General features: G+C 34.9%; 1 protein-coding gene across 1 annotated transcript; it reads right to left on the bottom strand.

The window, feature by feature from the left end:
* Positions 6,450-7,863, bottom strand: LOC110271327 (putative UDP-rhamnose:rhamnosyltransferase 1). Its single transcript, XM_021121980.1, has one exon. It carries the CDS (start codon positions 7,805-7,807, stop codon positions 6,482-6,484), a length of 1,326 nt encoding a protein of 441 aa, XP_020977639.1. The 5' UTR covers positions 7,808-7,863; the 3' UTR covers positions 6,450-6,481.

Genomic DNA, 12,021 nt, shown 5'->3' with positions numbered 1-12,021 from the left:
ATTTATATTCTGTTTTTTCCAATATAGTGAATGGTTTATGAGTTAGTATTATTTTTGTTAGAAATGCTCTTTGGATGGGTGCCTTCTTAGTTAGGAACGGATATCAAAAAAAACAAGTGTCAATTATCACGGTAAATTTTAGAAGGTTAGATTTAATGATATTTGTATAGTTTTTTAGAGTATTTGAGAATGTTCTAGATGGTTCCGAAACATTCTAGAATGTTCTAGAAGGTCCCGGAATACCCTAGAAGGTTCTAGAAGACTCTGGAAGGACATAGAGTAATCTAGAAGAGTCTTGATGTATATAGAAGTATGAAGAGTAGTATGGAATAATCTAAAAGTATTTAGAAAGTTATGATATGATAGATATTTGTAATAAAGGTTCTGGATGATTATTCTGGACTGTTGATTGGATTTAATCCTAACTATCCATTAAGGAGGTGGATGGCTATAAATAGGAGGTGAGAGTTAGAGTTTGAGGGTGTGAGTCATGTGTGAGTCATTTGTAACAAACACTTGAGTAATAAAGTGTTCTTTCCACTAAAGCTTTCTTTCTCTTGTGTTCTTAGCTTTCTTGCTAAGTATTGAGGGTTAGATTGACTTGGTCTTAGCTCAAGAGGTTGAGTAAGTCCGAGTTCCGGCACGGTAGCGTTGGAGTGTGTTCAAGCTCGTGACAAATTGGCATCAAAGCAAGGTTCGAGAGGGAGCACAAGTGGTTTGTGGGTATGACTTCTAGTGTAACCATAGAGTATGTTGAGTCTCAAAGAGGAAGGGACACTATTCCTTCTCAATAAGGAGGCAAGAATGCCTGTTTTTCAAGTGAGCCTAGAGGTAAGGATTCTAACTTCTTAGAAGAGAGAGTTTCTATGTTGAAAAATGTTTTATCCTCTATGGATGAACGCTTCCAAAGGATAGAACATGACAAGAAGACCCTCGAGGGTCACGTGTTAGGAGAACTAGATGCTTTCAAAGAAAGCATGCTCCAAATCGAAGAGAAGCTTGGGAATTCCTTGAAGCTATTTGTGGAAGTTCGAATTTGGTTCGAGGAGGCAAAATCTCGACCAACCATTATAAGAGAGATGACAAAATTTGATCTCCCAAAGCCAAAGGAGTTCAAGGGCGTGAGGGACGCTTGAGAGGTGGAGAACTTCCTATGGCAAATGGAGAGGTACTTTGAAGGCCAAGGGGTGGTCGAAGAAGCAATAAAGGTATACACTGCAGCTCTCTACCTTTCTGATAATGCTACTTTATGGTGGAGGAGAAAGTGTGCCGATATGAAAAAGGGTACTTGCAACATAACCACATGGAAAGATTTTAAAAGGGAGTTGAAAAGACAAATCTTTCCTAAGAATGTGGTTTATGAAGTAAGGAAGAAGTTGAGGGAGTTGAAGCATAAGAGTACGATTAACGATTATGTAAGAGAGTTCACTACTCTTACACTTCAAATCCCCAACTTAGCATCAGAGGATGTATTGTTCTTCTTCATTGATGAACTCCAACCTTGGACAAAGCAAGAACTACAAAGAAGGAATGTTAAGGATGTCGATGAAGCCAATGTGGTGGCCGAATCACTCACTGAGTATCATAGGGGAGACTCTAAACCCAAGTCTTCCTCCAAGCCTAGTTCTACTAAAGGTGGGGGAGACAAGGAGAAGAGTTTCTCAACCAAAAAGGAAAGAAAATACTCTTCGAAGAAAGAGTACGAGGAAAAGAAGAAGACTTATGTGCCCAAAGGAGGATGCTTCGTGTGCAAGGGACCACACCAAATGAAGGACTGTCCCAAGCTAGGGACTCTTGCATCTATCGCTGAGAAACAAGAGGCTCAATCTCAAGTAACAGAGTATGTTGGATCTATCCAACTCATGAATGCTGTGAAGGGCAATGAGGCAAGCACTGTAGAAAAGAAAGGCTTGATGTATGTAAAAGCCTTTATCAATGAAAAACCCGTCATGGCTATGATCGACACTGGTGTTACACATAATTTCATCACGCCTGATGAAGCAAAGAGGCTTGAGTTGAAGATCACCAAAAAGAATGGTTGGTTCAAACCCATAAATACCAAGGGTGAATCCCTTAAGGGAGTAGCAAAAGGGGTTGAGATAACTCTTGGTTCTTGGAAAGGCCTTGTGAATTTCTCAGTAGCACCCATGGACGATTTCAAAATAGTCATCGAGCTTGATTTGCAAAGGAAGACAAATATAATACCTATGTTATACTACGACATAGTATGCGTCATGGAGAAAGTGTCTCCATGCATAGTCCCTACAATCCCTAAAGCTGGAGGACTACCAATGCTTTATGCTATGCAACTCAAGAAAGGGTTTAAGAAGAGAGATTACATATTTGGCTTTATTACAAGAGGAGTCAATATCTGAAAAAGAAGACTTTCCTTCCAAAATCAAGGAAGTCCTTGAAGAAAATAAGGATGTGATGCCTCCCGAGTTGCCAAAATAACTACCACCTAGGAGGAAGGTGGACCACAAGATTGAATTGGAGTCAGGAGCAAAGCCGCCTTCCTTAACACCTTATAGGATGGCACCGCTAGAACTTGAGGAGTTAAAGAAGCAACTCAAGGATTTGCTAGATGCTGGGTTCATCCGTCCATCGAAGGCACCTTATGGTGCACCAGTCTTGTTCCAAAAGAAGCGTGATGGTTCGTTGAGACTATGCATCGACTATCGAGCACTTAACAAGGTAACCATCAAGAACAAATACCCTATACCTTTGATAGCCGATTTGTTTGATCAACTTGGTAGAGCCAAATGGTTCTCAAAGCTGGATTTGAGGTCAGAAACCAAGTGAGGATTGCCGATGGTGATGAGCCTAAGATCACGTGTGTCACAAGGTATGGATCGTATGAGTGGTTGGTGAGGCCTTTTTGGCTTGACCAATGCTCCTACAACCTTCTGTACCTTGATGAACGAGATCTTTCGACCTTATCTTGATCGGTTTGTAGTGGTCTACTTGGATAACATTGTTGTCTATAGCAATACCTTGGAGGAACATGTAGAACACTTACGAACCGTGTTCAAGATCTTGCGAGAGAATAACCTATATGTGAATAAGGAAAAGTGTTCCTTTGTAAGGGACGAAGTCTACTTCTTGGGACACATCATTAAAGATGGAACTCTCTGTATGGATCAAGGAAAGGTGAAGGCTATCAAAGAGTGGGAGCCACCAAACAAGGTATCTGAATTGAGGTCATTCCTTGGGTTGGCTAATTACTATCAGAGGTTTATCAAGGGATACTCTGCTAAGACTACACTATTAACTGATCTTCTCAAGAAGAATCACTCTTAGAAATGGTCAAAGGAGTGTCAAAAGGTCTTTGATGAGTTGAAGACTGCTATCACAGAAGGACTGATACTAGCACTACCCGACTACTCAAAGGTATTTGAAGTCCACACTGATGCTTCTGACTATGCTATTGGAGGGGTTCTGATGCAAGAAGGACATCCGATTGCCTTTGAGAGTCACAAGTTGAATGATACAAAGAGGCGATACACCATCCAAGAGAAGGAGATAACCACGGTAGTGCATTGTCTAAGAACTTGGCATCACTACTTGCTTGGTTCACACTTCATCGTCAAGACAGACAATATAGCTACAAGATACTTCTAAACTCAGAAGAAGTTAAGCCCTAAATAAGCTAGGTGACAAGATTTCTTAGCTGAGTTTGATTTCAAATTTGAATACAAGTCAGGCAAAACTAATGTGGTAGCAAATGCGCTGAGCCACAAGGCTGAGTTGGCAGCCATTTCTATGGTCGAAGGAGATATGGTGCATACCATCAAAGAAGGGTTGCATCATGATCCATTAGCCAAGAAGTTGGTAGAGTTGGCTAGAGAAGGGAAGACCAAAAGATTTTGGCTAGAAGATGACCTTCTCTACACTAAAGGGAGAAGACTATACGTCCCTAAATGGGAAAATCTAAGAAAAAAATTAGTGAGAGAATGCCATGACATCAAGTGGGCTGGTCACCAAGGTCAGTGAAGGACTTTGGCACTCATTAAATCATCTTATTATTGGCATCAAATGAGAGACAAAGTGGAGAGTTATGTGAAGACTTGTCTTGTGTGCCAACAAGATAAGATTGAAAACAAGACACCAAGTAGGTTGTTAGAACCTCTGCCTCCATCAGAGTGACTGTGGAAAAGTGTCTCTATAGATTTCATCTCTGTCTTACCGAAGTCTGAGGGGTTTGGATCTATTCTCGTAATAGTAGGTCGATTTTCAAAGTATGCTACTTTTATACCTGCCCGTACTGACTACACTATAGAGGAAGCAGCAAAACTATTCTTCAAGAATGTGGGAAAGTACTGGGGATTGTCTAAGAGCATTATTAGTGATCAAGATCAATGCTTCACAGGACGACTATGGACAGAGTTGTTCAAACTGCTTGGGTCGGAGCTTCCTTTCTCAACAAGTTTCCATCCTCAAACTGATGGGCAGACTGAGAGAGTGAATACCTTACTCGAGTGTTACTTAAGGCATTTCATAAGAGCTAATCAGAAGGATTGGATAAGACTCCTAGACATTGCTCAGTTCTCATACAATCTGCAAAAGAGTGAGTCTACAAGGAAGAGTCTGTTCGAGACTGTGATCGGACAACAGCCGCTTACACCACACTCTCTTTCTTCCTCTTACTCAGGGAAGAGCCCAGGAGCTTATCATATGATTAAGTCATGGGAAGAACAAGCAAATATCACTTGTTCTTACCTCAACAAAGCTGCAAAGAGTATGAAAAAATGGGCAGATAAGAAGACGAGGCATGCAAGCTATCAAGTGGGAGACAAGGTAATGATTAATCTTCTTTCACAATAATTCAAAGCCTTTCGCAAGGTTCATAAGGGCTTAATCCGCAAATACGAATGGTTATTTGAGATCATTGGACGTGTTGGGGAGATTGCTTACAAAGTACAACTCCCTCCCTCTATGAAGATCCACCCGATCTTCCATGTGAGTATGCTTAAACCATATCGACCAAGATGAACCGAGTAGAGGTGACTCGAGTCGTGCTCTGCTTGTGGTGATTAGATCCTTTGATAAAGAAATCAAAGAGATCTTAGCTAATCGCGTCGTGTGACGAAGAGGAGTATCACCAAGTATCCAATACTTGATCAAGTGGAAAGGACTCCCGATAACCAGGGGCGGAGCTTAGTTAAGACAAGGGGGCCATGGCCCCCCCAAACTTTTGGTAAAAAAATTAGTAATACTTCTTCAAAAAATAAAAAATTAGTTCAATTGGCTCAAATACTTTGCTATGACTTAAAATACCAAAGTTCAATCTTCATCTTTTGTTTTTATTGCACAATAATTTTTAGTTTTAAATATTTAAAACATGTTAGATTTGGATTTAACTAAGTGTATTCGTATTTCGTAGCTCTTCTCTATTCAATAAGCAACACTTTCTCTACCTTTGAGTTCAAATATAAAAAATTAGGTATTTTTTATTTATGTAATTTAGTATTATTTTACATTTTATATTTTACATTTTACATTTTACATTTTACTGTTTATCTAATTTAATTTTTTATATCATAAAAAATATTAGAATATTCAATAAGTATTGATATTATTGTATTTGTATAAATTGATAAAAATTTTAATAAGAAGTTAATTTTCAAAGAATAATATATTATTTTTTTTAGAGTGCATTAATACGTACCAGATGTATGGATATTATGAATAAAAGTCTTGTTAAGGAGCCAATGGCTTATTTGTACAATGTGTAGCTATATGAGTTATAAAATGAACATCCGAGTACTAGGGATAATAAACATTTCATGTCATAAAACCACTAACGTTGAAGTTAACGTGGCTTTTATTTGGGGTAAGGAACGTTAGTAAAAAAGTTGAATGTCACTAACGTTCTCGAACCCATATTTTCACTAAACGACCTTTTGGATCTAGAGCTCTAATACCATATTATGATACCACTCATCCCAGAAGCTTAAGCTAATAGGAAAAAGTAACACTAATGGTTATATCTCTAATACTCCCTAGACTTTTATTGTGCACATTGTACAAATATTCCATTGGCTTCCCATACTTTCTCTTCTACTCTTATACAATGTAATTCTTATCATACAACAATCTATCTAGAATAAAAGAATGTACAAATAAATTAAATTTTGATTTATAAAAAATCTAATAATTAAGTATTTATTTTATTTTATATAAGTAAAAAAACTTAATTTATATATTAGATATACTGAATTTTTTTTTACATAAATAACAGATAAACAAGTATTTTTACAAACAAATTTCTAAAGAGTTATTGTTTCTTTTTAAATAACGGAAATCTCTCTTAAAATTAATGCAGAAATTTTGTGAAACTAACATAAAAATTTCTTATAACGAACCAATATAAAAACTTTTGAAATAAAATACACAGAAATTAAATAAAAAATTGATAGAACACAAATAACAGAAGAAAAAATATATTAATTAAGACATATTAGAAATGGAGTGCTAGCCCCTAATTAATGTTAGGCCTATGGATTTCCATAAAATCAATAAAGTCATCTATGTACTTTTGATGCAGCTCCTTCTTCCCAAATATCTTGACCTTCTTCTCCTCTGCATGGCTTCTACAACTCTTTCCTTCCTCTTCCAACATCATAGTTCTCAATGCCTTGGCTATAGAATATCTTGTGAATTTTCCATCATCTTCATTTCTTTCCACTTTTATCCCTACTTTTATTCCTTCCGCAACCATAGCATTCAACTCTTGCTCCCTTGAGAAGGGCAATAAAATAAGTGGACAACCAAATTCAAGAGACTCTATTATGGAACTCCAACCACAATGACTCAAAAACCCTCCAATAGACTTATGTGCTAATATTTTTAATTGTGGTACCCAATTATTCCATATAATTCCACGTTTATTATTTGTCTTCATTGGTTCGTTATTAGGACTATTTTTCCGTTTTAGAGCCCAAAAAAATGGACAATTAGATAATTCTAATCCCATAGCTATCTCATTGAATTCTTCATCACTTAGTTTAACCTCACTTCCAAATGCTACATAAATCACTGACCCTTTTTCTTGTTTATCTAACCACTTAAGAATTTTGGGCCAATTTTCATCCTTGTCTTCATCATTACTTTGTGGTGAAGGTGGCAATAATCCAACCGGTATAATTGGTTTCTTGCATACACGTTCAAGATTCTTTAGAGACTCACCTTCAACCTCCGTGCAACTTCTTATAGCGACGGCGGCGGCTCCGACGACAATTTCTTGGAGTCTGAATGCATCTGTGACCCCAGATTCATTTTGTTGACTTATGAAGTCATACACAGGCTTAGCTATTTCTTCAATGGAGTTGCTATGTGCCCTTATTAGAACGGAATCCAAAATGTAATATTTAACAAATGCACAAAAGATAGAAAAGAAAATGCATGAGATACCAAGGTTAGAACATATTGGTGGTAACCAAAAAGGTGCAAAGTCATATAAGAGCCAATGAGGAGTGGAACTCTCTAGAAACTTAGTCAAAGGTCCTTGAAGACCATCAAAAGCTTTCTTAAGGTATGGTACTATGTGGTGTGGAACATCCAAAGTTGATTCTGCATTTTGAGGGAGATTTTCTACCTGGGGCAATGGAAGTTCTATGAACTCCAAAAAAGGTTGCAAATTTGAAGGTAGTTTAGGGAGGCGTTTGATGTTTGTAGGTGTGGAAATGAATGAAACTTTGTGACCCTTTTGAGCTATGAGTTTTGCAAGCTCATAGAATGGAATTATGTGACCAAAAGCAAGCCATGGAAACATAGCAATGTGAAGCTTCTTGGGTTGGTCAAGCATGGTGATAATAATGATCTTTTGTTTGGTAAGAGTTAATCACACTAGAGTTTATGTTTAGTATTATTGTGGTCATTTGTATATATAGAGGATATAATAAGTATTGTATCAAATTAGTCTCACATAAAAAAAATAAAAAATAGAAAAAGTGAAAAATTTATAAAATAAAAATTTTTTAAATTTACTATTTTAAAAATTTTTCAAATTAAATATGGTGTCTTCTAATTTTATATTCTCGCACTTGAACTTGAATTGTGATCATGTGCCTAATACAATGATTGTTCCTCAATAATTGCAAAACTACAAGCGTACCTACGTGTCTCCGTATGAGCCAATTGTCATAAATGGAGTTGAATTATTATGTTCCTCTATGTGTATCTCCTTCAATTTACCATCTTTCAAAATGGGTCACAAATCTGACTGAGGCATGTGATGTAGTACTACAATAAATTTGGGTTGAGACTACCTTTAAAATCGGATTTAAATCCTAACAATGGTGATTGGGTCACTTTTTAATTTAAATATGAAAGGAGGAATGGTGTAGAACACAGTTATAGAGTATATGGGTGCTTTACATAGTTGTGGTGTCAAGAGCAAATCGGACCGTCCGATTTGTGTTTAAAAAATTTAAAAAAAATTGCATTACACAAATCGGACCATCCGATTTGTATTTTAAACAATTAAAAAAATTTAATATTGAAATCGGACCATCCGATTTTAGTTTTCAAAATAAAAAAAAATTAAAAGTACAAATTTGGCCATCCGATTTTTCCTCCCACACAAATCGAACTATCCGATTTGTGTTCAAAATTTTTTTAACAAAGAAATCGCACAGTCCGATTTTTTCACTTTATAGTTCAAAAAGAATTATCCCATATTCATGTCTAGCACCACCCACCTTCACACCCATGCAACTTTAAATGCAAAATTAAAGTAGTCTACTTGTCATCCCGTGTTCATTAATTATAACATACTTGATGTTATGAATTATGTGTTTATTAACTTTTAAAATAAGAATAAAGTATATTTTTTGTCTTTAATGTTTGTGATATTTTTTTAAAATATTACTAACATTTAATTTTATTCAATTTCGTTCCTAATATTTTCAATTCATTTAATTTTATCTCTAAGTTTTTAATTTTTGTCAAAATTATCTTTAAAAATTTTTAATATTATCCCTAAAATTGTATATGAAATTAACATTCAGAAGTAATTTTAACATAATTTGACAATTTTAAAGATAAAATTAAAATAAAACTAAACTTAAGGATATTTTCGATGAAACAAAAATCTTTTGACGAACAAAATCGTCAATATCTATCTTAAATGAGTTTTATTTTATACTAGATATAACAACTTTATTTTTACGCATCATGTAAGTGCAAATAAAAGGTAATTAAATACCTTACAGTTCAATTATTACAACATTTTGAATTCTGAAACTAAAATTAAATATGAAGAGAGGAGACCCAGGAATGGAGAGGAGGAGCTGGCACTATGGTTTTTGAGTTCAGCGGAGGTGAGAAGAGGGGTAGAAGAAGAGAAAGGGACGTGGCGGTGTGGGTTGTCGCAGGAGGTTGTGATGAAGGGAGGTGGTTGTGGCGGTGCTGAGGTGATGGTGATGGAGGTTATGGTAGTTGGGAAGAGACAGTAATGAATGAGGATGATGGTGAAAAAGATGAAGATGATGATGGTGAATGGTTGGCTCATATATGACTTTGAGGGGTGGGAGTGCCACGTAGATTCGAAAACCCACGAACCAAGCTCAGATCCAAGTCAGAATACTTTTGTCACATGAACAGCATCTATCATAGGTATAAGATTAGTTTCAAACTTTCATGAATACAAATGTCAACGTTTTCATCTCTCATGGATACAAATAGTCATTTATTCTAATTACTGATGTCAGCAAATCAATTGATTCTGTATTTCTGAATTTGATTGAACTTTTTGAGTTTGACCGGTTCGGTAAATTTTTGGAAAGGGCAAAAATCAATTTACAATAATANTTAATATAATTATTGTTGGATGGATAAATTAAATAATCTTTCTTTTTCTTAAAAAGAATGAAAAAGTATCTTAAGAAATATTAATGCATCATAGCCTTTGAGCATTTTGCGTGGAATGCATGGGAAGATTAAAAAAGTATATCCGTCCGTACTGTACATCCACTTTTCTAGAAGATATCATGTGTAGTGTATTGCCCCGATTAAATTCTGATTAATTGATAAAAATAGATAAGATTAAATTATACACTTAGTTCTTATATTTTTGGTGAAATTGTAAATTGGTCTTTACACTTTAAAAGTTTGTAATTGAATTTCTAAAGATAATTAAAATTTATAATTTAATCTCCACCCTTCAAAAAGTATTTTATTTAACAGAATATTCTCAGAATATTTTATATTTTGAACATGTGACTTGCACATGTTTGCAATAGGGACCAATTTGCAATTTTAGTGAAAGTATGAGGATCAACCGTGTAATTTAACCATTTGAAAATGACCAAAAACTTCCTATACTATCTGAATCTACCCTACCCCTCCCCAACTCTCTCACTCTCACTTTCTCACTTTTCAAAATGGCACCTCAGCCACAACGCTCTCTGTCTCTCACCTCAGCTCACCATCGTCGTGCTTCTCGCCTCCGTCACCACGCCGAATTCACTAATAAATTGAGTTGCTATTTTTGTGTTGATTTGTTGCTATTTTTTTTTAGACATTAAATTGTTCGCTTTGAGCATGCTTGGGATTGGAATTGTTCTCTTTCATTTATCGTCGGTGTTCAGTATTGGAATTGGAAGAGAAGAAAAAGTTGTCGGATGAGAGAGGCGAGATGGAGAAAAAAGGCAAGATCCGACTAGTGAGCACAAATGCGGTGGATCCGGCGTAGCGACGGTGAACCGAGGTGAGAGATAGAAAGCGGTGGGGTTCGGGTGTCGTTTTAGAAAGTGAGAGAGTTGGGGAGGGACGGGATAGGTTCAGATAGCCTATGGAGTTTTTGGTCACTCCAAATGATTAAATTACACAGTTGGTCCCCATACTTTCACTAAAATTGTAAATTGGTCCCTGTTGTCAAATATGTGCAGGTCACATGTTCAAAATAAAGAATATTCTGAGAATATTCTGTTAAATCAAACACTTTTTGAACGGCGGGGACTAAATTGCAAATTTTAATTCTCTTTAGGGACCTAATTACAAACTTTTAAAGTGTAAGGACCAATTTGCAATTTCACCAAAAGTGTAAGGATGAACTGTGTAATTTAACCAATAGATAACTAGTTTAACTATTGTTATCTTATTTTATTTATTCTAGAATCTAATCTAACCAACCTAAACTATCTATTTTTTAACGTGAATTTTATGGTGTAGAAGAAAAAAAATTTCTACACATGTAAATTTGTATTGTTACAAAAAATAATTGACATGTGTCCTTGAAAAAAGAAGACAAAGTTAGTTGTTTTGCAGGTGAGATGCAGCTTTAAAAGTGAAGTATAAAGACCTTCTCTCTCTTTCACGTAAAAATTTTAATACTTAGCTTAAATAATTATATTTATCATGATTAATTATAATGTGTTAGAATTTTTTTGTCTTTACACAAAAGAAAGTAAAAATATATGGGAGTTAATGATCATAGGAGGATCACTAGTAAGAATAGTAATTATACTTGGGGAATAAATTTTTTATTTTTTTACATAAATATGATAAAGTGTAATTTTTTATTATGTAATTTTAAATAAAACTAAAAAAATATAAAAAAAATATTAATTAACAATTAATGATATCAATAGAAAAAAATAGAAAAGATTCATTTTTATTTTTCACTGCAATAATAATAAATGTTACGTATTAAATGAGTGAATAATATACATAGTATTATAAGTTCATAAACTTATAAACTCAAACTTTCATTTTGTATTTCTTCTTGTAATATCCAAATACGAAAACAAATCAGTATACAATACTATCATGTTAAAATAATTAATCATTTTAAATTTTAAATATAATTAATCAGCCTAACTATTAAAATTTTCACATGCAACAGAAAGGTCTTGTAAAATTACATCTCACTTTTAAAATGATAGACCTTGTTTTCTTGTTTGAATGACACTTGTCAATTATTTACTAAGACAACACAAATCTATAGATGTAGAAAATTTTTTTTCTACACCATAGAATTCACCACTTTTTAATTAGAAATATAGTTTTTCAGCCAAG

Source organism: Arachis ipaensis, chromosome B04, assembly GCF_000816755.2.
Source record: "Arachis ipaensis cultivar K30076 chromosome B04, Araip1.1, whole genome shotgun sequence".
NCBI classification, from domain to species: Eukaryota; Viridiplantae; Streptophyta; class Magnoliopsida; order Fabales; family Fabaceae; genus Arachis; species Arachis ipaensis.
Note: the sequence above shows the minus strand (reverse complement) of the source record. Positions and strands in the feature narration are given on the sequence as shown.